At 44.6% G+C, this 26413-nt stretch overlaps 3 protein-coding genes across 18 annotated transcripts in view; 2 read left to right on the top strand and 1 right to left on the bottom strand.

The window, feature by feature from the left end:
• Positions 1-1144: 1144 nt before the first annotated feature.
• SPG21 (spastic paraplegia 21 (autosomal recessive, Mast syndrome)) lies at positions 1145-10623 on the top strand. Of its 6 annotated transcripts, XM_046899065.1 has the most exons (11): positions 1145-1247; positions 1733-1766; positions 1864-1980; positions 3528-3616; positions 6860-7021; positions 7131-7211; positions 7792-7937; positions 8444-8552; positions 9035-9142; positions 9529-9669; positions 9989-10623. In XM_046899065.1, exons 4-11 carry the CDS (start codon positions 3554-3556, stop codon positions 10109-10111), a joined length of 933 nt encoding a protein of 310 aa, XP_046755021.1. In that variant the 5' UTR covers positions 1145-1247; positions 1733-1766; positions 1864-1980; positions 3528-3553; the 3' UTR covers positions 10112-10623. The 6 variants fall into 6 exon arrangements, with proteins under 6 accessions (XP_046755021.1, XP_015147576.1, XP_025009624.1 ...); XM_015292090.4 differs by lacking the exon at positions 1733-1766 and having other exon boundaries at positions 1802-1980; XM_025153856.3 differs by lacking the exon at positions 1733-1766 and having other exon boundaries at positions 1145-1330; positions 1802-1980.
• On the bottom strand, positions 4446-24877 carry ANKDD1A (ankyrin repeat and death domain containing 1A). 7 transcript variants are annotated; one of them, XR_001468266.4, is made up of 17 exons: positions 24835-24877; positions 22099-22202; positions 21602-21700; positions 20962-21060; positions 20371-20475; positions 19643-19741; positions 19107-19205; positions 18009-18107; positions 17389-17487; positions 17045-17143; positions 15986-16084; positions 14533-14628; positions 12903-13104; positions 12080-12211; positions 11485-11780; positions 6544-6653; positions 4446-4756 (listed from the first exon to the last, which is right to left on the bottom strand). XR_001468266.4 is itself a non-coding variant. In XM_040706372.2 (16 exons), the coding sequence occupies exons 1-15, from the start codon at positions 24866-24868 to the stop codon at positions 6583-6585; spliced, it is 1536 nt and encodes a 511-aa protein (XP_040562306.1). In that variant the 5' UTR covers positions 24869-24877; the 3' UTR covers positions 4446-4756; positions 6544-6582. The 7 variants fall into 7 exon arrangements, 5 of the variants coding, with proteins under 5 accessions (XP_040562306.1, XP_040562307.1, XP_040562308.1 ...); XR_212898.5 differs by lacking the exon at positions 6544-6653; XM_040706372.2 differs by lacking the exon at positions 11485-11780.
• Positions 24796-26413, top strand: part of PCSK6 (proprotein convertase subtilisin/kexin type 6) — a 76089-nt gene continuing 74471 nt past the window's right edge. For all 5 annotated transcript variants that reach the window (XM_046899173.1, XM_046899174.1, XM_046899172.1 and 2 more), the window contains exon 1: positions 24796-24969. The gene's annotated coding sequence lies outside the window, so the exon portion shown is untranslated. The remainder of the gene's footprint in view (positions 24970-26413) is intronic.

Below are 26413 nucleotides of genomic sequence, written 5' to 3'. Positions count from 1 at the left end.
CGGCGGCCTCGCGGGGCCTTCTGGGAGATGTAGTCCTCGTGGGAGGCGAGGGAGCAGCAGGACGCGCCGCGTTGCATGGTGGGAAGCGTAGTGCGGGCGGTGCTGCTGCGCCCTGCGGCCTCCCGCAGTCACACGGCGAGTTCGGGCAGCTCCGCTTCCCTTCCGCACATCAATTTTAGGTAATCCCTCACTTTTGATAGCAATTCACCTCGTCTCTTCCTAGAAGCCCTGAAAACACCACGTTGTTTTTTGCTTTCCAATCTTAAATACAAGAGAAATACTTACCATAGAGACTTTTTTTCAGAAAGCAGCTGGAAATCATTAAGAGAAATGGAACAACCTCGGGAGAAATGGAGCCCTCTGTTGGGTGATCCTCAGTCAGAGGAGGAAAATGCCACCCATGGGCCAAGCAGCGAGACGTACCCCCAGACACAGCTCATGGGGAATGCAGCACAGCTCACAGCTCACTCCTTCCTCCTGCTCACCTCCAGCTCTGGTTCGTCGCACCCCAATTAGATGAAGCGAATTGATGCTGGCTGTTAATCTGAGTGACGGCTCAGCGATGGAATGCACCACTTGGTGCTCTCACCTCGAGGGGCCCTATAGCAAATGCTGGAGGCCATGCAGGTAACCGTGCTGTGACCCACAGCTGTGTGCAGGATGGGCACCGAGTGCCATTCCTAACTTCTGCTCAGGTCCTCTTGGTTTTAATCTGGTAACACACAACTTTAACGCTACAGCAGCTGCTAACCTGACTTTAATCTGCACTAAACCCACCAGTGCATGTCCTGCCAGGAACTTTCTGAAGTAGTGTTCACCTCAGCAGTGCTTCCACTTCAAATCAGTCGACGTTTCTCACAGACAGCTGCAGATAATGCAATCCCCCGCTGGGTGGCATGACGGATCACAGAAGGGATTGAAGCCCAAGCAGAGAGCTGTCATGGCTTTTTCTTAGTCTGTTGACACACACACACACACACACAAAGGGGAAATACTGAAGACGTGCGGCAGGACAACGAAAGCGCCCTCGCAGCCCCGCTGACCAATCACGATCCGCAGGCGTGGCCACGGGATCCGCCTCTCTGCTTCTGTTCTTCCGCCTCGGTAGCGATGGCGCCTCGTCCTGTCGTCACGTGGCTGGCGCGGGGCAGCACCCGGAAGTAGCGGCCGGCGGCAGAGGAGAGCGGCGCAGCCGGCACCGCGCCCCGCTGAGCCGGGGAGGGCCGAGCCGCGAGCGCTGCGCGGAGGTGTGTGGGGGCGTTGCCGTGGAGAGCGGCGGGGGCCTTTCCTCAGTGCGCCTGAGGGGGGCTGCGGGGTCTCTGAGGCTCCGGTGAGCTGGGGGCGGCCTGAGGGGCTGTGCGAGGAGAGCTCGCCCGGGACTGAGGCCGAGGGGCGGGGTGTGTGAGGGTGGGCGAGGGGAGGGCAGGGCGGCCCTGGCGGTGTGGCTCTCGCCGTGGGGGAGAGGCCTCGTTGCCGAGCGGACCCGGGGCTGCTGATGTGGCTCTGTGCTCGGAGGAGCCGTCCTGAGGCTGCAGGTCCTCGGGGTGGTGTTTTTACTGCATGTGAAGCTCTGATTTGTACAGGATTCGTTGCGATTTGTTCAGTATCACGATATGTATTTGTGCCCCACATCGCTGCTCTGTTTCCTGCCCCACGGCTCAGCTCTGCCCGCACGTAGCCCTCACTGGCGCACATCTGCATGCACGTTTAATGCCGCATTTCTGTGTCAAAGGGGAAAAAAGCAAACCGAAACACTTCGATACGAGGTCATTGACTTCAGCAAATACTTCTGTAATCCCAGCCGCCCACCTGGCTGCCAGCAGGCGGCCCGCAGGCAGGGCACTCGCTGAGGCACTGTTACAGGAAGGAGCTGAGCGCAGCCCAGGGCCGGCGGTTCCCTTCCACAGGCGGTGAGAGGTCCATTGGAATCCCCGGTGCTGAGGTCCAGGTGAACTCCGGACCGCTTGGGTGCTGGCCAAGGTAACAGGGCAGAGCTCGCCTGTGTTGTCTGCTCCTTTATCCTGCCCACTGACAGACAGCCCGCAGATCAGCTTCGTGGTGCAGAAGAGAGGCAGTGGCAGGAGGAGCGCAGGGGCCGTTTGCAGTGAGCACGTTTATTGGCAGAAAGTTGTTGTGTTCTGTGTGTCTGTACGCGTTGTCGTGAGGCTCTGACCACGACTGGCCTTGCCGTAATAGAACGCTCAGGGGCTGCGGTACAGCATTCGCTGCAGTTTGTTATTTCTGCCATAAATTTGCCACGTCGTGTTTTGCTGAATGGCTTTTTGAAAGCTAATTACTGCACGCTCTGCAAGTCAATTAGTAGATGAAGTGCTGTTTCCTTTCAGTAATGACCAGCAGTCCCCTTAGTGCAGATATGAGTGTGCTGCTCTGCAGGCTGCTGGAAAAGCTGTTTTACCTTCACTGCAGTTTTATGTGCTGCCAGGCTCTGACAAGTAGCACAGTGGTTGATGCAGGCGCCAAAATGAAACCGTGCAGCTCCAAAACCCTTTGTTAGGCATGCAAGGTGCATCACGCAGCAACATGGGGAAGATGGGCGTTGTCTTGTGGTGTGGAAAGTGCTTCCCCTATTAAAATTCATGCTTCCTGCACATGGGAAATAGCAAATGAAGACTGAGAGATGAGGAAATTGTAAATAACTGCTAACCCAGCTGTAGCTCAAAGCTAATTAAAGATGCACAGTGGCAGCTTTTCTGCAAGGTGAAATGAATAGGAATGGCTTACAGTACATACCGGGGTCTTATTTTATTGGGAATTAAGAAACAAAAGCTATTGATTTGTATTTGGTGACTGTTAAGTAATGACCATCAAAGTCGCTTTGTTTTACTGTGCACAGTGCTGTGTATGACTGCATGGAAATAATCTCCTGGGGCAGCTGCTTTCAAAAAGGGTAAAGCTACAAAGTCTGCGAGCTTCAGAACTGTTTGATGCCATCAGTTGTGTAAATGGAAGCTGATGGTTTTAGGTTCAAAAAGGTAAATCTAGAAGTTATCTACTGTAAGCAACCCCATTATATTCATGTTGTATTGAATACGTATTTCAGAGTAAATTAGTAGATTTCTCCGTCGGTCTGATTCTGAAATCAGTTTGTATTAAGGATATGTTTGTGCATAACTGCTGACAAGTCAGCTGCTGCATGGACAGATTTAAAGCCTCAGGACTCCTCAGTGCATTTAAAAACAAAGTGAAAATATGCTGTTAGCTCTATAAGCCCCTTACAGCCTGCAACAATTGTCTTTCTCTGCTACTGTTACCAGGAACATGCTGTTACAAGAGCACCGTCATTTCCTAATTGGGGTAGTACAGTTGGGTGACTGCCTCTTGGGAGCACAGTTGTGTGGTTTGTGATGAAAAGTAAGGATAAGTAAACTCAGTGCGAGTCAGAGGCAGTGCGGTCAGCTGCTGTGAGCAACCTTCTGCAAATACTTTGTGTGCATGGCACAGCTCTTGCCTGCTGCGTAAGGGAAACTCATGTTCTTGATTTCAAACACTGTTTTTCTTTGTTTCAGTCTGACCTGAGATTTTCCCAAACATCATGGGAGAGATTAAAGTCTCTCCTGACTACAACTGGTTCAGAAGCACAGTTCCTCTTAAAAAGGTACGTACCACTGTCCTCAGCTTGCATGCTACATCACTGCTTGTACTCTGTGGCACAGGAATTCAAGCAGTTTGGCTCTGGATAATGCAGAACTCATCCACCCAAACTGTTTCCCCACATGTCTTAGGAGTGCATGAAAGCACACTCTTGCTTTTCACATGCTTCTGGGCAAGCACTTCTGCAGCAGCTTGCAGTTGCTGCCTTCCAGTTGGTTCCATTCTTTCTTTCCATTCATCCACTCCAGCTCTCTCCATTCTGCCAATCTGGGCAGCTCTTTGGGCTGCAGGATGGTGCTGGCAGAAGAGGCAAGAACAGCACCACTTCTTTCAACAGGTTAGTTGCATTTGGGCCACTGTAAAGGGACTGTGTCCCCAAACCTAAGGAACAATGTTTATGTGTGCCTAGCATTATTTCCCCTGAGCAGTGTGTGGCTTTCTCTAAGACATTAACTTCATGACATGGTTCTGCAACTTGCCACTGCCTTCAGCAGCTGCTGACTGCTCAGGATCTCAGAAATAAGAACATGTGTAAGCTGAAGCTGCTGTCGACATGGTTTCTGGTGACCTTCAGACTAGGGATTACCTTTCCCCCTTGAGTGATTCAGCCATCTCCAAAGTAAAGTGATGCCACAGTGATGAATATGGGGTATGAAGAAGGTAGAATAGTCCTAATTTCTGGTGGGTGTGGGAAGTACATCTGCTTACATTATCCTCCCAAAGGCTTAGGCAAAGCATGTGCACCGTGGAGGAAGGAATGGCCATTCATTGTTACTGCTGATCAGTACCTGTTACTGCTGCCAGGTTACCCTAAAGAGGCAGAGCCAGCACTGTTTGAAAACAGGTTAAGATGGTCATCTCAGAAGCAGCAGGAAATGCACAGCTCCATTGCCCTTCCTGCTCTTGTCAGAAACAGGAAGTACAGAGCAGAAAATCATGTTCTTAGGCAAAGTCTTAAGCTCTGTCTCTGAACCCACATTTGGATTTGTGGCCCCTGAAGTCAGCAAGTGCCACAAGGTGAGTGGCTGTGACATATGATTTTTCAGTTCAGATAAACATTCCGGTTCTCCATGGGGAGCTGCAGCCACAGTGGTCCTTGTCATGGCTGATGTACTGTTGGTGCGGGTACTGCAGCTTCTCAGGCCTAAAATGAAGAAAGAGAGGAATACAAATTAAGGCTGAATCAGACCAGACGCTGTACCAGTGTGTAGGGATCTCCTCCTCAAAATACACCACTTGCTGTTTTAGATCGATCCTTCCTTAAAGTCATCAGCAGAGGACACTCTGGTTCTGCTGAACTTAAGGGAAGTTCTGCCACTTGTTTCAATGAAGTACACATTTTGCCCTTTTGACTGTAACTGTCAACTGTTTTGACTTCTGTCTGTAAGTGTTCTTGAGCGACGGACCTGAACAAGAAAAAACTAGTGCCCTACCAAGCCAGCAGTTAACCATCCCACAGCACTTAGCATTGGTTTTGAGCTGAAGTAGTATCTGGTATGTGGCTAGAAATCAAATAGAACAATTTAAACCCCCTGATTCGCTGAGCTTGAGAAAAGAAACATTACCTCTGAGCCTCAATTCCCTTCATGTGAACTAACTCTGATTTTGAGGAGTATGCACAGTAAGGTGTTGCTTCACTTTTAGAAGTACTCCTCAAGATTCTGCTGTAGCCATTTACAGCTACCTTGAACGTCTCCAAAGTTACAGCTCAGAATAACAGCTGAGAACTGTAATTCCTGGAGATTATGCAAAGGGTTGATTTTGGGAGGCTTTAGGAGGGCTTTTGTGCAAGGTGGTGGGGGGTTTTTGTGTGTATTTATTTATTTAATAGCTTCAGTGGTCTGGGAAGCCCTGCTATCTTTGTTTTTTTTGTGGAGACCTCACAAAACAGCAGTATCATGTGATTCCTCACATGTTCCCAGAGCTTGAAATACCGGCTTTATTACAAGCAGATTTGTTAATCAAGCAAATGTGATACACTGTTCTATAACTCCCTGAGAAGCTTAATTGCTGTGATGGGAAAGCGAATTATGCTTCTATGTTGCTATTCAAAAAATTACAAAATCTTGACACGGGGATGAAGTCCTGCTGTGTGATGCAGGCTTTCCTTAGATTTGTGATTGTTGATCTGGAATGAGCTGCATGCTTTTGCTGGGGTGAGGAGGGTTGAAACCAGCATGCTAAGTACAGACAACAGCTTGTTGGCAGGTCAGGCCCTGTAAAAGCAAGCCAGGCTTCAGCACTGCTGGAGCAGACAATTGTTACCTAATTCCTATACTTCTGAAGATACTATTTCTGCTGTGACTTCTTGCTTCTGGCATGTTACGTGCCCTCTGTGACCAGCTTGTGTGTGGATAATCTGCTTCAGCCAGCTGTATCACAGGGACTCCAGGCTCTCTCAACATGTGCTCATTTCTTTCCAGGTCAGCTGTGCAGTGCTGCTCTGGGAGCTGAGTACATCCCTAGCAATCAGGTGTAACTGCTTCAAATCAATAATTTGTGGTTAGCTGCTTAATTCAGTAGACTCACACATATCCAGACCTGTAACATCTTTTGTCCAGTAAATGGGAGTGTCAATGATTGGTTAAAAATCTGACCCTGGGGCAGTGCAGGCTCTTCCAGCCTAAGGCTGCTGTGCTTGTACTGTGAGTTGGCCCCCTGGGTCTCTTTTGGGCTGTGGCACAGTGGCTCCAAGCATATTTCTCCTCATCTGGAATTGTATAAACCTGATTTTTTTTTTTTTTGAGGGAGCCATAGCCTCGCTGTTGACGTGATTTACCTCTGTATGCATTTTCAGATCATGATGTACCATCTTTCTAAGGCTCTCTTTTTCAGAAAGGAAGTGATTTTTTTTTTTTTTCCCCCAGCATAATTTCTGAAATGCAGTCAATCACTATAAAACCAACATAATTCACTATTCCCAGTGCTTACACTTTTGCTTTCTGCAGAAGGATGAGCTCTTAGGAGGCATCATGTGCTGTGCTGCCTCTGACACCATTTGGTCTGACAGTGCCTGGTCATAGTTCTGTCTCCAGTCGCATCTGTGGAAACACTGTCATTGCTTAGTAAACAACCTTAGAGAAGAAAGTTGTTGTGAGAAACGAAAGATGGTTGTATTTGATAGAGTCGTGAATATTGTAATATTTACTGAATGACAGATATTTTGTAGTAGCAATCCTGGAACGCGCTTGAAGAAGTTCATTTCAGTCTTGTGTTTCTCACCCCCTCTCTGCTTTTCTTCTTCCAGATAATAGTAGATGATGATGACAGTAAAGTCTGGTCGCTGTACGATGCAGGACCTAGGAGCATTCGGTGCCCACTCATATTTCTTCCTCCTGTAAGTGGAACTGCAGATGTGTTTTTCCAGCAAATTTTGGCACTGACTGGATGGGGTTACAGAGTTATTGCTGTGAGTATTATCTTGAAACCTTAAATGTGAGAATTGGTATAACTTTATAGCAGGACGTTGACATCTGATGATTAGAGACTAGCTTTCTGTAACTTGTATATTGTTTCAGTTGCAGTACCCGGTGTACTGGGATCACCTTGAGTTCTGTGATGGATTCAGAAAACTGTTAGACCACCTTCAGCTGGATAAAGTGAGTGCCCAGAGATGGATATATAGTTGCCATAAAAGCCTGATGTTTGAAAGTCTCATTTAAGAGCAAATGTATAGTACATGATGCAAAACCAGCCTATAAATAAAGAGGCTGTGTTGCAAGTTTATTTTTGAAACCAGTTTATTTTTGACAGGAAATTCCCTTGAAAATTTGACTAAATTCACTGCTGTTGTAGGCCTATTAAATTGTACTGCCAACTGCATTTTTGTTTTTTTCATGAGATCCTACTGAATTTATCCTTCATAACTCATGTGGTACAGAATACCACTATAAAGTACCTTGGATTGGAAAAAACTACTGAATATAAAGTGAAATGTTCACTTTTTACTTAAGCATGATGAGCACACAGAAATTAGAAATGTGATCAGGAAACACTTCCTTTTTTCAGTATTTATATATAACCTATATTAAAGGGTTTTTTTTGTTTGTTTTTTCCTTTAAAAATGAGCTATAAGGACAAGGTAAAATTTGAATGACTTTTTGTAGCATGACCCTTAAGGGTCACTTACTTCTCAAATGCAACGTGATCTGTTTGTTTTGTTTTTCCTTTTTGAATTAGGTTCACCTTTTTGGAGCTTCTCTAGGAGGCTTTCTGGCTCAAAAATTTGCTGAATACACACACAAATCTCCCAGAGTTCAATCTCTGATTCTGTGTAATGCCTTTAGTGATACTTCCATCTTCAATCAGACATGGACAGCAAACAGGTAAGGAAGACTGAGACAAGCAACGAGATTGGTGGCATTCATATGTTTTCTCATGAAATTTCACACTGATCTGGTTTGACGTGTGTCTAACTTGTTTTCAGCCTGCATGCCTAATGGTGAGGGCTGGAATGCATGTGACTTTTAAAACCACACTATAAAGGAAACAGAAGTTATCACAATTGAGAATGTGGAATTTGACAGACTACTCTTGTATTTATTTCCTGTGATCCTCTAAGGACGTGGTCAGTAAGAATTCTACTTGATTTCCAGCAAAACATTTTAGAGTGAGGAAAGTGTTATTCACCATGTTTAAAATACACCCTTGCAATGCAGCAGCAGCTTTCCAGAGCATTTCAATCACCTATCTGCATGGTTTTTCATCTGCTCTGCTCTTGAAGCTTCTTCACAATTTCATTTGAAATTCTTGCACAAAGTCAGGGCAAGAAAAGGGAGGGCTTAAAAGAAAGCATCTTAATTCTGATTGTTACATCTTGTTACTGTTTTAGCTTTTGGCTGATGCCTGCTTTTATGCTGAAAAAAATTGTCCTTGGGAATTTTGCATCTGGTCCTGTAGATCCTGAAATGGCCGATGGGATTGATTTCATGGTGGACAGGGTAGGTGGCTGTGTACTCCAGTTACTGTAATGTCAATCTTTCTGAGAGATTAGTAGACGGGAGGCTGTAGATACTTCTGCTGCTTTCTTCATTTACTTACCTGGAAATGAACAGTGGGTGGATTCACAGCAGGTGCTGGCTGTGACAGCCCTTGCAATTTAACTGGTGCTTTGACTTTTCTATCTTATTATTCCATTTATTTATGTATATTGGAAGAGAGGTGACTAAGAAAGAGATGGAATAGGAAAAAAGTGCTGAGATGCACCTGTAGGCTATACTCTGGAGGCAGGAACAATCAATTAAATGTTTTAAATATTTGTCTCATGCAGCAAGATATTAAGGTGGAACTATAATCTTCATCTGAAGTGCAGTCATGTTTCCCTTTAAAACTAAGGAGCTGTCTTCTCTTTGGCTCTGTTGTTACTATTGCATTAACTTCCCGCAGTGAAATGTTATTAATCAGTATTTGTCTCTACTGAAAGCTGGAGAGTCTGGGCCAGAGTGAGCTTGCCTCGAGACTTACCCTTAATTGCCAGAACTCCTACGTGGAACCTCATAAAATTCGAGACATCCCTGTAACTATTATGGATGTAAGTTTATTTCAGCTTAATTTTTTAAATATTTTTTTTTTCCAAACATTTCCTCCTCTTGGAAAGCAGGGCCTGGGTATTGTGTTAGCAACTTAATAAATATTTGCAGCATCTAATTTTGTATTTAAATAGCTTTTCTACTGACTGAATAAGAGAGTGGCTCTTCTGTGTTGAATTAATGGCTGTTACTGCACAGAATACCCCAATGTTTACCTATCTGTTAGCTTTCTAGTCACTGATGCTTGACTTGTTTGCTTGTTTTCTGTTTCATTAAAACTGTTCCACAGACAAGCTGGCAACTGCTTCTAGATACAGGATCTGTCCACTTCATTTAATAAGCAGAATCTGACTGGATTCAGAATTAACTGTTGTGACTTGTTGCATAGGTGTTTGACCAGAGTGCACTCTCAACTGAAGCAAAAGAAGAAATGTATAAGCTTTATCCTAATGCCAGAAGAGCTCATCTCAAAACAGGAGGCAATTTCCCTTATCTCTGCAGGAGTGCTGAGGTCAATTTATACATTCAAGTAAGTGTCAGCATTCAAACATAATCTACAAAGGTGTTGCTGAAACAGCAATAGGAAACTTTTTCTGAGCTAGCTTTTTTCTTTGCCTGCCTGATCTGTTTACTCATGCTCCCATATCACCAATACAGAAGAACTGCGCTGCAGGTTGCCATGTTTATCAAGGGTTGGCTTTGGGGGCTTGGTTGCTGCCTGTTTCCTCTGTCCTTTGTCTATACTCCTGTATTGTAGGCCAACAACTTCATCCTCACAGAAAAATTACCCATAAGGAATGTCTCTCATAATCTACACCACTTTCACTGTTATTTTCTATATCCAACAGATTCATTTACTGCAGTTCCACGGTACCCGGTATGCAGCTATTGATCCCTCTATGGTCAGTGCAGAAGAACTGGAAGTCCAAAAGATCAGTCTTCATACCAGCAGTGAGCAAGAAGAGCAGTAGGTTTCTGACTGCCAGTGAAAATGAGGAATCAGTTTGGTGGTCTTCCTGTGTACAATCATCTGTTCCTACTCTGCCTTTCTCCTTGTGTTAGCCGATTATCACTGTGTGATTCCAAGAGGATCAAGTCAGTGAGCTACTCGCGGACAATAAACATTCAACAATGTAATAGGGCATCTGTTTAATTTTTAGTCTCTGAATTCAAGGAAGTATCTTTGAAGACTACAGTTTTAAAAACAAAGACATTTTTGCTACCAAAGTCTTCACTATCATGTTCTTAAGCAGAACAGTATTTCTTTTTATATTTTCACTCAGCTGTATATATTGCCACATGCAGGTTGTGTACTTATAAGCTGACATATATTTTTGTTGAGTATTTGATTTAAAAGATGTTTAAGTGCCAATGTTGCCATCACTTATGCTCTATAATCTGTGTTGCAAGTTAGTTTCTATTTGAAATTTTTAACTTTCTTGCTAGCTGTTTAAAAATGGTTTTCAATAAAACTTCAATTTCAGCAATTGCCTCTTCTACTGATTACAACAGAACAGAAACGTAGCTTTCTGTAGTCTAGGTTTACCTCTACAGATACCTTTTAGAAGTTATGAGAAGTGATATCTTCTGCTTGAACTTGCCTCTTGTATTGAACAGTTCTAATTACAAGGTTGTGCTGGGTTAGCGATGAGTAAGAACTGTGCAGTATTTTTGTTGTTGGATTTGTTTCTTTGTGAATTTTTTTTAAAAGGAGGACTAAGATATAGTGTGCAAATTTAACAGTAAAATTCTGATTCATTGAAATACATACATTACTTCTACTTGAAACACTCTAAAATACAAAAGCTGACGAGTCAAATCTGTGTTCATGAAAACTGTCCTTATGAGAGACTGTAAAATAATCAGTGTTAACATCTTTGAGTTAAAACACTAAAAATCCATGCAGCAATGCTCTGGATGAAAATATCAGCCTCCAGATCATCTTAACAACTTCACTCTTTGTCTCTTAGAACACAGATAACTCCATGCTCATCTAAGCTTTTCAAGTGGCAACCCAGAGATTAAGGAAGTTACCCATCTGATTTATAAATGTTACACCAATGAATGTAAATGATCTTCTCCTTAAAGATCACAGACCATGTAGTCACCTCAACTTTTCTGAACAAATTCCTATGCTAACAGGGAAGTTGAGAACAAATCTAAGACACAAGCACCAGACCAGAAACACAAAACATATGTAAAGAATGTTTCTCAAAACAAAGGCGTTCTCCCCAATTTAGAAAATTGACAATTAAAAACTTGTACACAAAACTGTGATGCTAACAAGTTACAGTAAAATACTGCAGTATTTCCTGATAGTCTCACTTGCCGTGCTGTGACTTACCTCTTATTACAGCATCTGGAATGTATGGAATAGCCAATAAAATCCCTCTTCTTTATAAAGGAGGCATTTAGACTGCTACTATTTGCTGATATCCCTGTAGTTCCAGACCAAGTAGGAAGCAGCAGTGATGCCAACTTTTATGACAAGCCCTGAAGTTATAGCTGCCTTCTGGTAAGTAGCATAGCAAGTGATTGTCCTGTAGCTCTTAAGACAGACAGTGACACCCTTTGGGTGTTACATTGCTGTGCACTTCCTGGGAGAAGCAGGGTCTGCGTTTGCTTTTTTCCGAATGCTTTCTGTAAAAGAATTTTCTCAGCATTAAGGGTTTGTGTGGGTATTGATAACACAGTATGTTTACTGAAGGATGTTTTGATCTGTGTTTACTGGTTGTTCTCGTACTGCAGCCATAAAGCTGTGGCGGGATGCGCTAATTTATCAAGTAACACGAAGAGAAATGACATGTGGAATGGTGGTGAGGGGTGGGACAGCCCATGTGACTTGGTTTCACTTAAGTTTTTCTCTATGTATGCTGTATTAGCAACAGAATTCAGCTAGTGCTTAGTGTGTAATATTTGAAGGAAAACAAAAGTGTTACCTGCTAAATCTCTTCTTCCAATGCCCACAAGACCTTCGTACAATCCCTTGACTGGATTTTCTCCTGCCATGATCGCACCGTGAAGCCAGATGAGCAACATCCTGTGGCCATGCTCCCTGTAGCTTGCAGTACCTAGTGAAATGAAACTGAAACTCTGCATTTTGCAGTCCATAACACTTAGTGAAGTTGATTTCTGACCTCCTGTATTTGAACACCCCTCCTCTTTGGGTTTGAGGCTGTAAAGTACAATTTAGCTTGACTCCTGTTTGGTCGGATTGCTAGATTAACATTAAAGTTAATGGAGGAGGCAATGGACGAGCTTGGGCTTGTCAGGCAACCTTTTACATCAGTACAGAATTTCAGCCTTTGGAGCATAGCTTAGTTCCTTGCTTGCATTACGCAAACTACAGGGGCTCCCTATGGTGACCACCAAACCGGCAGTGATCTGTTTCCAGAACCTGGTGCCACTAAGGCATCTGTTAAATTCCTAACGGGACTTTGCTGTTGTCTTTATTCAGCTTCCTAGAGAGGATAAAGATAAATCAAGTTGTTTTTTTCTGTCCTAAAGAATATTTAATTCAATTTCTGTAATAAGGCCTCACAGATCTGGCAGCACCTCACAGGCACAAAACAATGGACACCCATGCTTGTGTGATTTTTACTCCTAGGAAAAGTGTATCGATATCTCCCCGCTCATTAAATACGTTTTGGTTGCTTCACGTAAACCAGGTTGCTTTCTTCACGCTTCAATAGTACTGCAGACCTTTGTCCTGGAAATGCAGTCCAAATGAAGTACAGAAAACATCTGGGCAATGTTTTATACCTGTCCATTGTTGCTCAATGGCTCTAATGTGCGCATCAGTGAATTTCCAATAATGTGCCAGCTTCTTCCATTCACCGGGTTTGAGGTATTTAGTAGCTAACCTCCACATTACTGAGCGAATGTGCTGTGTTTCCACCCTGTGATCTTGCTTAAAGGTCAAGTGCTTTGCCACCCAGGAGTTGGAGTCACTGTTCAGGTTGTCCTGCAAAGCCAGAACAGGAGTTTCAGTGTGGGATATTGCAGAATTGCTATCAAGAGTCTTTTGTGGGATAAGATGCAGTTTGGTGTGTCCTGCTGCTTTTATGTTGGAATTCAGCTTTCCTGCTGGCATTGAAGCGTGAAACTGTATCTTGTTCTCATGTCAATCTACAGTAGGCCTGTCTTGTTGAGGCTGACAACCTCAGTGAAGCTGGGACATTAATGATCTATTCTGTTGGTTTTACTGACCTCAGCCCCATCGTGCTCCCTGGGCCAAGACCTGCACATGCTCTCCTGCTATCACTGAAGCTTTTTACATAGTTGTCATTCTGCTATCTCCCACATACCCATCTCTACAGGTTGCTACGAGCTCATTCTGGTGCAGCACATTTCTTTTATTCTTGTTTCACTCTACTTTAATGATGCATGTTAACAAATACAGTTAATAGCAGCTTTGCTGTGGAAGCCCACGCAAATCACAGTTTGCATTTCTATAGCACCTTTTATCTGGGACTTATATGAAGAATCATTTAATCAGATCTCCTTGCTCCCCTAGAACACAGGCATGTGCTCACCTCCTTCGCCTGACAGACTGCAAGCAGGATAAATGACTTTGCCTAGGGCTACATGGGAAGCCCATGCAAGGGCCTGACACACAGCTATATTTCTGTGCCTACACCACAGGCCTATGCCTTCCTTTCTTCCTTTCCCTTCCCTTCTACAGTATTGTGTTTCCTGGTAGTGGAGAATACACTAAGTCCATGAAGATGCAAGGAATGTGGTGTTCAGCTGTGCTTGTAACATGCCCTCTGCTCAAACTGTGTTGGGCACAGATCTGGGACTTGGAGGAGGGGCTCAGGTTGAGCAGCTGTACCCTACCCACAGGAGACACCGCTGTCCCACACTGGGAAACACCAGAGGAACAGCCCCAGCTGTGGGGAAGCTTGAGAGGGAAGTTGGTTATATGATTCCAACAAGAAACAATCACTCATCTTTCAAGAAATGATATTTGTAAGAGGTGAGGTGTCCCCCACTGCTGTAACTCCCAAGGTCACAGTTGTTAACCTCAGCCAAGCATTTACCTATTCAGTGCTTCAGTTTCTCCTTCTGGGAAAAGGAAATAATTATACCCCACTCTCTTCTACAAGGCTTTGGGAAAGCTGCCAAAGAATCTTTGAAAACCCCTGTTCACTTCACCACAGCCTGAAGCTTCTAACAACAGAGGCTTTTTAAAAAACTAGAAAGCCTTAAGTAGATGTGGTTGACATGCTGAGGGCTTTTGTTTTCTTTTAAATGAAAGCTGAGGTCAGGCTGTCATGGAATGTCCTGCATTTCTTTTTCTTTTTACAGTTGGTAATGTGGAGTCTCAGTGGAGAAGATAAAGCTACATCTACCTTGTAAAACACAGGGTATGGTGGTATAAGCTGCTCACCTTTTCCCATTTGTAGAACCGATCGGCCTTGATAATCATGTCTGCCAAGTTGATGTGATTGCCTCGGGCAGCAACATCCAGAGATGTTTTTCCTTGCTGAAATCAGAAGGGGAAAAAATGAGCTGGAAAAGACCTAACTATGCTCACCTGGCAGTCATTAACAGCAGGCAGCTGATCCTATTGAGCAGTGTACCTAGCTGTGACGAAGGATCATTATTCTCCATCTGTAAACCATGTCTCAGATGTGAGTTACCTTCAACTTACTGCATGCAAGGCTTGGGGAGTCATTTTCCAAGATCTTCAGCATTTCCTCTGCTGCCATGGGAGAACTGTCAGCTTGGCAGCAGCATCTGGGAATGCATCCTGTAAATCACAGTGGATTGCAGGATGCTTTCAGGCACCCAGCAATATGGGTGCTATCTTCAACAGATTAGCTCAGCTGTACAATCCAAGGCATTTTACAGCCTTTTGCATAGCAGGTCTGCTGATGCACAAAGCTGAAGTGGTCTGTGCAACCTCATTAACTTTATAGGATCCACAGTGTGTGATTAAAAATGGACTTGTGGGAAAAGCACAGGTGGACGGGACTATGAAAATGTAACTACACTCCTTACATGAACATAATTTTGGATAAAGTGATTGGGCAGTGGGGAGAGCGTTGTATGTGTATCTCAGAGCACACAGAAGAAAGGCACAAGATTAGCAAGCTGCATGAAGGAAGGTGAGCCAGCCCAGCCATCAGGCATGTGAAGGATTCTAGTCTCAGATGTGAGCAGAAACCCAGTTTCACACAGAGAAGTGCAAATGTGTTCTCTGCACTGAGCCTTGCTGTGATTCCACAGACTGCTGAAAGATGACAAATGTTTATTGTAGCTGAAGGCTGTTTCAGCCAGGTGGCTTTGCATCTGCTTTTGTGTGCTTTAACACATACATTAATGGAAGACACTACATAAACCTCTGCCCAAGCCCCCTTCAGCATTTTCTAGGCACATGACAATGCTTTTGGGCTGCACACAACATGCATGACTCCTCTACAATTCCCTTTTCTTTTTAATTTAGGGGCTAAAACCCAGGACACTGGTACCAAATTTAAGCAAGCCAGATACTTTAAACCTATCAAAATGTACACCGTGATCCCTGAATTATATTATTTACCATTCCTCATTCCTCCATAATGCCTTTGATATTAATGTACACAGTATCTCAAGCAGAAGTAACATGAACTGAAGCAGATTTTAGAGGAAATTTTGCTCACTGTGTGAACTGTTTTCTATCTTCCTAAGAACCAGTCACTTCCATACTGGAAAAGGCATCAAAACAACCTACTCAGTAATGGGTCCAGACCTTATCCCTGGAAGTACCCAGATTTTAATCTTATCCCTAGCACTTCTTGAAAATTAGGAATAGTATCTACAAAATGACAAAGATCTATTCAATCCATGGAGACGTTTACCTTGTCCGTTAGTTTCAGATTTACACCGGCAATGAGAATCATCTCAGCGATGTCCTGTCTGCCGTACTCTGCAGCGATGTGAAGTGAGGTCTGCTGCCTCTGCATAAGAAGGGTGAAAGGAATAAATTTCAAAGAGGCACAAGCATGAGGCTGTGAAGATAGGACAGAACAATACTGGATGGAAGTGCTGGAAGAACACTGTCAGCTCTGCCTTCCTTTCCTCTCCAAACCTTTTTCAACTGAGACACAAATCCCTCCTACCTTGAACTGACACTGGGTTCCTCAAGCCGAGCCAAGGTCTGTCCCTGTCCTAGCACTAGGATGCCTCCCTGATGACATTTCAGTCTGAAGAAAGAACCTCTTCAGTTTCATACATCTCCTGGGGCTCACTTGTAGGAATGTTTTATTTCATGTTATTTAAACATTTTCTGTAGGCAAATAGTTTGGCAAGGAAGGAAGGAACCTGTGCCAGTTCTTTGTTCTGAGGACAAAGGATCTGTTTAATGTGTACACACTGCAATCTGTATGCACCTTGGAATTATTTAATGGAAAAATTAAAAATCAAACACAAAACATGGCAATTGTATGGTTGTATGGAGAGAACATCACCACAAGAATGAATATTAACCAAAACAACAGAAACAAGCTACAAATTTGTTAATAAAGCCCCTCATTCACAAAATTATAATCAGTCAAGACAACCAGCTACCTTCAGGCTTACTTCCCATTCTCAGTTCCCAAAACATTTTGGGGAGTACCTTCTGGCCTGAGATTTCAGCCACCTGATTCCAGCATAGAGGGGAGAGTCTATGCCATGTCTCTGTACACAGGTCTCAGGGACATGGCACAGCCCACACGATGAGTGAGTACTATCAAGAGATTACCTCACTGCAGCACTCGGTATCATTTCACAGGTTTCACGTTTCCTAAATTACGCTTCCAGCTTCTCCCCATTTTAAAGCACTCCTCTTTAGTCCTGTCCCCAAGGTGATCAAATCTTCCACAAAATGGGTTCCCATTTCAAAGGGGAAAAAAAAAAAAAGAGAGATGCGGACTTACATTATCTGGAATGTCAAGGTCACACTCCGCATCAATAAGGAGCTTCACCAGTGCTGGGAAGTTCTGCAGTACCGCAATGTGTGTCGCTGATGCATTTTGCTGTACAAAAAGGAAGCTGTGTTTAGAAAGCACTCACCTCCATGGCATCAAAAAGACTGCACTGTGTCTACAGTGTCCAAAATAAGACAACTGCCAGCCTGGACTGGGGGGTACTGGAGATACTACCCCATAAGCACAGGCTCCACAGCAGCACTGGTCTTTACAATGTTGCTTTGTGCTCTTGAACAGCTTCACCAGCTGTCTTTGCCTATTAGTACAGAATGAGAGCAATGAGTGGGACTTACATGATTAACAGCATCTATGTGAATTCCTGCATCCACAAGGATCCTGGCTACCTCCTCATAGCCATGCAGTGCTGCATAATGAAGACAGTTCATTTTCTTCTGAGAGGCACATCAGAAAATACAGGTATTAGTCAGGGCTTCTTCTCAGAAGCTGCATTTGTTACATACTACTAGTATGTACTACTAGAATTAGTAAATCTATACAGATCACCTCCACAGCTCCCTAATCCCAGAGCAGCTTCATATAGCTCTTTGTACAAAGCCACATGGTCTTTCATCTGCACTCTCTGCTCTACTTCTGCCAATTCCAATTTTCCTAAGGCAGGCCTGAATCTAAGACCTTTCTACAGGTACCCTGTCATGATAGCAACAGGAGTATAAAGGAATCTGCAGAGCAGGACCAGCCTCTGAGATCAAGAGGCTCTCTCTAGAGACTTAAATGATTGCACAAAGGGCTTCTCCACGCTTACACTACATCACATAGCCACTCTCCAAAAGAAAGCTCGAAACTAACCCTGCACAAGTTGCTGGCTGTACCAACACGGTTGCACAAGCTGTGCAGGTGCAGTGGCCACACCAGAGAAAGCTTCTGAAAAAGAAGTCACCTCCACAGAGCTCACCTGAGTTTGGGCATTAACATCAGCACCTGCTTCCAAGAGCAACTTTACACAGTCAATGTGACCTCCCTCAGCAGCCAGGTGTAAACATGTAAGTCCTTCCTGGAACAAGGCAGGACAAGAGAAGCAAAAAAGGAAACATACTGCTCTTCTGTAAGCAAGGACAAGACGAAGTAGTAGAATAAGCAAGTCTCAACCGTATCTTCTGAATCCATGACATGTTAAAATAACAACTCTGAGGGCCAGAGATATTCAACTGATTGGTAGGAAAATAACAAACACAATTATCTGTCACTAACAGCACTGCTCTGTCCTTATGCCAGGGGAAACAGCTGGCCCATTGGCCACATTGCTTCTCCCTTTTTCTTCTGAGGGCTGCAGCTCATTTCTTTGCAAGAAAGCAGCAGAATTCCTAGGTGAGTTCATCTAGTTTTATTAATGCTTTTGTAGAGAGGGCAGCTATTCTGGGGGTGACAAATGCCACCAGTTACTAAAATTGCTGGTTTCCTTTTTCTTTCAGATCTTAGTGACAATCAAATGTACTTTGGAGGGACTGTAACCAAATAAGACTAAAAAAAAATAGCTGATAAACTTAATTGGAAGTGTGCCGTGGAATAAATACTAGCTTAACTGAGCCAATATTTGCTATCTAAGTCATTAACTGTGTTCTAGCCATAGAATTTTCTGAAGCAGGTCTATCAAAGAGAGATCTCAAACAGAAGGGCCATATGTTCAGTGGCTAAGTCAATACTATAAAGCACACTGAAGTTGAGTTTATAACACACTTAATAACTATTTAGGCACTTGAATGTACAAGGGTCAGAGAGAAAAAGGGAGATAACAGAGTGATAAGGTAGGTCAGGAGGTACAACAGAAAGAAAATGAGACACTTTAAAATTGGATACTGGTCCAAGAAGGATGTTGCTTTTCACTGATACTCTGCAAGCATAACCTCCTTCTAAACACATACGTTTTAGATAAAATCAGTTATCTTCTAAACCTCAACAGTGATCATTCAGCCTGATGACTGTGGCAGGAGAGTATTTCTAGAGATAGAAAGAGCAAAACTCACGTGATTTCCATTTCATTAAAGGTACTTACTAAGTTCTTTTCATCAAGGTCCACTCCAATATCTACAATCTTCTGCAGCACAGAAAGATGTCCATTTTTAGCAGCTAAATGCAATGCTGTATCCTTTTCCTGAAAGCAAACATCATTTCATACATACACACACATACATACACGCTTATACTTATATCATAGAGTGTTTATACAACATAATTTTCCAGTGTACCCAAGAGTGACTGAAGAAGAGGCCTTAACAAGCAGTAACAGTCTGAAACAATCTTATATTAAGAGCAGCATGAAGTCAAGAAACCCAGCCATCTTCAAGTGGAGTATGGTCCACCAGGCTTGCTGGTGTATCTGCCTGCAAAATTCTGGAGAGAAATCCAGCATGGACTGAGGAGCAAATGGCTTGCAAGTAGACAGGGAAGAAAAGTCCTGACATATCACAACCACAGTTAGAAATGCTGACAACTTGCCTGCACTGACCTTATTTGGTATCCTATGCCTGACTCTCGCATCCTCTGATTCTTGGATTTTATATTCCCTTGTGAGTGGTTTTATGCCCATACCTTGTCTTTAGCACTGTGAGAACAACCCTGTCGGATCAGGAACTCCACCACCTCCAGCTGACCATGTTCTGCAGCCAGGTGAAATGCTGTCCTGTCCATCTTTGAAAGAAAGCAGAAAAAATAAATACAGCCCAACAAGGCTGAGAAAGCAGAAGATCACATCACCTGCTGCAGGCACCCAGTTCTCAGCACAGTTACTGTCCATGTGGGCAAAAAGTGTCACACTTCTAAAATAGTACTCTTTTATTCTGCTGTTAACTTGTATTCTGCTTTACTTAGGGTTAAGCTAACAACACAAGCTGAGCAGAACTACAGACCAATGTTCACAATTCTGTCTCACAAAATACTGGAAAGGACATGCTTATAAAAACAGAGAGTAAAAAGCTTACTAATAGCAACCAAGGATCATACAAAATAGAGAAATAATATCTGAGACATCAGTTATCAAAGCAAGTCAGAATCTCTTCTGGGGAAAGGTAGATCTCATGTTGCTCCATTTAGCCTCCAAGGACCAGAATGGGGATCATTCTAGGAACCACGAGTGCCAAGGAGCAGAAAAAAAAATCTGTGCCAGCTCCTGTGTGTTCCAGTTTTCAGGAACAGATCAGCCATTGCTGGAACATGCTGGGAGAGAGTCACTCTTGGTTGTAACAAATGGCAACATTTTTGCTAAGCTCAGCAGAGCAAGATCACACCTAGTGAAACAAATGAGCAAAGGGAGTTCCCACCGTGTCTGTCTGATCAACACACACATCTTCCAGGTCCTCCATGATGAATTCCATCACTTGGATGTGTCCCCTCTGTGCTGCACAATGAAGCAGGTTCCTGCCATTCTGGAGAGGAGATCAAAAACAGTTTGTTTAGCAAGTTGAAGACTGAGGGACAGTCTCTTTTAACAACTTATTCCTGCTAGCAATGACTCATCTGAAGTCTCCCTGCATCTTCAGAGCTGTACTAGTATGTACTGCAGATAGACAAGTTATGACTGAAGTATTCATGCTCCTTTCCCCATCCAAGGTTTATTTTAAAAAGCATGGGCTGCTGATTTGTTAAACCCATTTCCCAGTTCTGTAACACCTTCCGTGTCAGCATTGCAGAAACTTGAGTTGAGAAAGCCTTGTACATCCCTATGGCTACAGTGATAACATCTGTTTCAGAAATAAGTCTAGGCTTGGAAGTGAAGATGGCTTCACCTAAGGTCACCCCATCAGAGAGATGATGTTGTCACACACAATTACCTTGGCTAATAGGTAAGTCTCTCTCTCTCTTCCTGTCACTCTCTGGCTCTGCACGACAAACCCAGATGCAGAGACTCTCACCTTATTAACACAGTTTATCTTCGCCCCAGCATTGACGAGGATATGCAGGACACGGAGGTGGCCAAACCAAGCAGACAGGAGAAGTGCATTCATTCCAAACTGGGCAGAAGAAATGAGAAATACGTACAGCCAAACTGCAGACCACTACCATTCCCACTGTAAAGCTAAGCTGTCCATGAAGCTCCCATTTAGCCCAATTACTATTATTCCTGCCACCAATGGTCTCAACAGCTGAGCAGAGACATGCCTCTTAACTGCCACTTCCTAGTCAATGGTGTCTATTAGCCTGGTTGTTATGAGGAAGAGAGAACTTGACAGCTGTCACAGCATTTCCACAAGCCTCATCAACATGATGACAAGAAGCTAAGCATTCCTGTGCTATACAGAAAATCTTGCATCCTCCCAGACATTTTCCTGGTCACTGTGCTTGCAGAAAAAAAGGCCAGAAGACAAAGCACAGAGGCACTCTAAAATGTACCTAGCTCCAAAAAGCCACTACACCTTTGCAGAGAAGCCACAGCTTCTCAGGCACCACATGCCTTGTGCCATCCACTCAAAACTCAAGTTCAGTCTTAGCCAGCCCAGCACCCCCAGCAGTGCACACATTTGCAGGATGAGCAAGGGATGTTTGCCTTCATACACTGTCCTCATCATCCACCGGTACATCATGGTCCAGGAGCAGTCGCACAGCATCCACATGTCCAGCTCCTGCGGCCCAGTGCAAGGCAGTTCGGTCTGTCTGGAAGAGAACAAAGGAGCAAGCCAAAGCTTATGTATGCAGAATGCATGCATTTTTACTACCCTCCTTGAAGACCCAAATCTGTGCAGTTTTCTCTGGCCACAGCCTCTCTCTCCTTGCTCTGTAGATAGTGACATCACTGGCTCCAAACAGAACCATAAATTACTACCCTTTGTCAGTGATTGCAATCTTTCAGTCTGCCCAGCATGCCACTTCTGTGGCTTTCAAGTGTGCTGTGAAACTGCCCAGTTGCCACAGGTTCTATTTGGCACTGGGCCGTGTACTTCAAAGCTTTGGCCAATTGAGCAGCTAATGAGGAGAGCAGCGTAACAGAGCTGTAGTTCTCAAACACACTCAGCACTTTCGGCAGCTTGGAGGCAGGAAAACCTGGGACTTACATTGTTTTTGGCTTTGATATCAACCCCTCTCTTGATGAGCTCCTCCATCCTGGCCGTGTCATTACGTTTCGCTGCATCATGGAACTCCTTCTCTGAATGAAGCACTGCAGCAGAGACAGAAGAGCTGGTACTGGAACAGTGCTGGCACGGCGCACGAAGCAGCATGCCCCAACAAACCTCCCCTTCAGCTAACCAGCCCTCGTGACTTCAGGGAAGGAAGACAGCATAAAGATTCCTTCAGCAAGAATCCCAGCCATACAGATGCTGGCATGTTTGCTGGATTCATCTTCACCTGTTATCTCCCCTTCTCTGAGCACCGCACATCAGTGCTCTTCCAGTTCTAATTCAGTATCTCCTGTTTGTAGGGACTTGTTCTAGCCTCAAATCCTTCTGGTCCATTACATCCGGTACCCTCCAAGCCCAGAACTGACGTGAGGACTCAAGCAGAAGACACAGGCTCCTCCTCCTGTCACTCCACTCACTACCTGCTGCTCTACCAGGATGCCCTTACACAAGGTTCTTCTTTCCTGCAATGTGAACCAGCCTGGCAGCACACAACCACTGTCCAGCTGTGATTAGTGTTGCATCTCCTAATACACTGTGGCAGTTCTGCACATTAATTTACAAAAACGGCAGCATTTGTCCTGCACAGCAAGGCATAATTTAAGCGTGTTTACTCTCCATGCTGGGCCTTGCCTCAGCAATCTTCTCCTTAATCGAACAAACCCTCCTGCCAAGAAATGAGAGCAATGAGACTCTGGGCCTGCTGCAGCCTGACAGGGAGGCTCTCAAGGCTTTTGGCAAGGCTGCTGCCAGCCTTTGTCAGATTCAGTCTCTGCCCTAATAGTTTTAGAGAATTCTTTAGAGAAGTGATTGAGTCAGACCCTCAGCCTGTCACATCCTGCTGGAGAGCTGGCACAGATGCTCTGCTCTTTTCTATTTTTTTCTGTAGCTCTCAGGCTGCTGTTTGAGGATCGCAGGGGATCAATGCAACTTCTGTTTGTTGCTTCCCCCTCCTCAAGAATACATGCTTGTGTCAACCAAACCTGCTTATGTTTTAACCTGAATGTAAGTCTAGGTATTATTCTTCAATCACACTCTTTTGCTGCGGCCTGACACACACCATTTTGATTTTCAAACCTAGTATCTATAGGCATGTCAGGATCGTACAGGATTGCCACTCTCTGGGAGCACAACCATCTTCTCTGTTTTGCTCTGTGCCACTAAAGGTGCCCCAGTCTAAGAAAAGGTCCTCACAGGTGCACAGCTTCAAGTGCTACACTAGACAGCAGATCTAAACCCACCCTGCAAATGCAGAGCATCAGGAAAGTGGTTCCGTTTATGCTCTTTCAAAACACCTTCCAAGCAGCTCTGCTCTGCACTGGCTCCCACAGCCTGAAGACTGCAGGAGTGACAAGGCTGCCTGCATTAACCAAAAATCAACCCCAAAGGACCCAACAGACAAGAAGGAAATGCTGGGCTATGTAGGGATGGTTTTGCTCAGGTTCGGTTATTTCATTTGTATTGATTAACTCTGAGAATGTTGGAAAGCAAATGATGGCAGGTGGGTTCTCAGTTGTAATTAAGCATAATTCTATTCACTTGATTGCTGATCTAGATATGGATAAGCCTCTGCCTTAGCATTATCTAATGTAAATCAAGTGGTTTTGAAGACCTTCCATTAATTCTGTGTTGCTGCAAACATATAGGCCTGACACTTCATTACTACTGAGAAAATGTTACCAACTACAGACAAACCACAAGCCATAGAGAGGCATCAGAACATTTCATTGTCCCATTCAGGAGATAAAGAAGAGACTTTCAGTCGTAGTTAAATGAATGCCTTAATTTCTGAGGCAGAAATGCCCTCAATGAACACACAAAGCACAGGTGACTCGCTAAGAGGTGCCAAACCGCCACTTGACTCACTCTCTCCTCTAACGGCCAAGATAAAGCAATAAATCTAGGATCTCTAAGGCTGCAAAAGCTGAAATTTATTTATTTTCAGCAATATAGGAGAAACATCTGGATGGGATGATTGCCTATTCAGCCTCAACGTTGAGGAAATTATCCCTGTAAATGTGGATGTGTAAATGTGTGCCTCATCATGGCACACACCTGCCCCACAAGCACCATTTCTGTGCATTTCATGTTCTCCTCTACTTTTTGAGCTGAGGTTCAGGGTACAACCACCCCTAGTGTGCTGCATATGAGTTCAGTGATCCCAAACAGCACAGAAAACGCTTTAAACACTTTACCCTCAGTGCAATGCACCAACGAGCAGGCAGCTTATTATGCAAGAGGGTTAAAAAAAAAAAGAAAAAGAAAATGCAGTAAAGGAGCAGAAATGCAGGCACAGGAACATGCTGAGAGACTGCTCAGGGTGGCTGGAGGCCGAAATGCAGAATTTGGGGTACATATACAGCACCTCAGGGGTACACAGCGCTTTAAAGCAAAAGCAACCTGCTCTACACCTAGCTAAGTTCTGAATGGAATTTTGCATCTTCAATTATTCCTAAAATAACTTCCGTGAGAGGGTAATCACGCGAGGGAGGAGGGGAATCCTTATTGTTCTTAAAACCATAATTAGGACGGGGTGAGGGGGATCTCACAGCAGCCCGCCTCGCAGCTTCCACAGACCCCCACAGCGCGCGCAGCGTCGCTCCCGCCCAAACCCCCTCCTCACGGCTTTCCCGCCTCCGCCCGCCGGGCAGCGCCCGCCGCGGCCCCACTCACGCGTGTCGTCCTCCGACGCCAGCTCGTCACCCATGTCATCTCCTCACGGGAGGGCGGGCACAGCCTCGCCGCCTCATGGGCGGGCCGACTGCCAGGCTGCATCGCCGCAGAGCGCCTCTTTCGCTGCTGTTCAAAGTAAGCTAAACGGAATATTGCTGTCGTTTCCACACACACCGCCGTTTGAAAAGCAGAGCGGCTGTAGGGGCTTGCCAGTTCTCATGCAGTTGGCTTCCTCATAAAGGGGAGAGGAAGTTGGCCTTGAGTCAGCAATCTTTTTTATTATTATTATTATTTTATTTTGCTTTTTGTTTTTTTGTTTGTTAAAATAGGCTGTTGTGGAATGGCTTCAAGGGACAAACCCCAGGCTTTGGAGTCAGGGCTCCGTGCCATGGCTCCTCAGCCCGGTGCTGCCCTCACCTCAGAGTGTTCCGCTTCAGTGCCCTCACTAATATGGTGCTATGGGTGGTTTAATTCTGTTTCCACACCAATTTGAGGCTTTTCTTTTCCTGTGGGAAATACACAGTGGGTTGTTGTGTTGTTTTTGTGTTGGTATTTTTTTTTTTTCCTGAGTGTAATGTTCAGGGTTTGGCATTTCCTCACCATGTGGCCAGGGTACAGCAGAAGGTGCAGAATGGGGTTAAAACAGTTCTTTAGTCATGGTTTGAGTTAATTCTCGTTTCAGCATCAGGATCTAGTTTTGTCTTTGATTTCCTCTTCCCTTCTGATAATTCTAGGAGGAAGGAACCAGATAGTGGTTGAGCTGAGGATAGGGGAAGGATCAAATTCCTCTTGGGGAAGTCTGAGGCAAGCAGAAAAAAACAGGGTCCAAAGCAGCAGTGAGTGTGTGAGGACACAGAAATGGCAAAGCTGGCTGCTTGGCTGCTCAGCCTGGCCTGGTGGCCCTGCTCTGAAGTGCCAGGAGCCTGGGCAGATGCTGTGAAGAACTCCCAGCACATGCTTTTGTTTTACCTGACATCTCCTTATATTTTCTATGCTTTCTTGTGTTTGCTTGCGCTCTGTCATGCCTTTAATACGGGGTGACACCTTGAGTGATATATTGGCTTGTTTGAGTAAATGCTATTGTTTGTTGGTCTTCAAGGAAGACGCTGTGGAGAGAAAGGAATAACCTGTTCTGTAAACCTGGAATGGGCAGGACTGGGAAGCATGAGCTTAAATCTCAGTAGGCAGGACTTCAGTTTCTTCTGCATGTAGCTTTCCAGTGGCCAAAACAAAAGAGGGGAGCAGACTGCACGACAGAGTTTCCTTTGCTGCTGATCACAGGGGAGAGGGGCCCATCTTGGGGTAGAAGTGACTTTGTGAGGCCCTTTCTAGCCCTGATGCTCTGCTTTCTCTGCAGCATCAGATTTGCATTCCCTCCCTGCACCATACCAACTGGCTCCGTCAGACTTCATGCTTTTCCTGGTCCCCTCTCCTCCTTAGAAGGAATCCTTAGAGGAACCATCTAGATGTGCTGGACGACCGGTTTTGGCTGAGAGCACACAGAGATCACGGCGACCACATGAGGGTGCCAGTGCTGTTTACCTGCCGGGATTCGCTGTGCTGAGCAATGAACTCAAGG

This window comes from Gallus gallus, chromosome 10 (genome assembly GCF_016699485.2).
Source record: "Gallus gallus isolate bGalGal1 chromosome 10, bGalGal1.mat.broiler.GRCg7b, whole genome shotgun sequence".
In the NCBI taxonomy this organism is placed as follows: Eukaryota; Metazoa; Chordata; class Aves; order Galliformes; family Phasianidae; genus Gallus; species Gallus gallus.
This window is presented reverse-complemented; position numbering and strand designations above follow the sequence as displayed.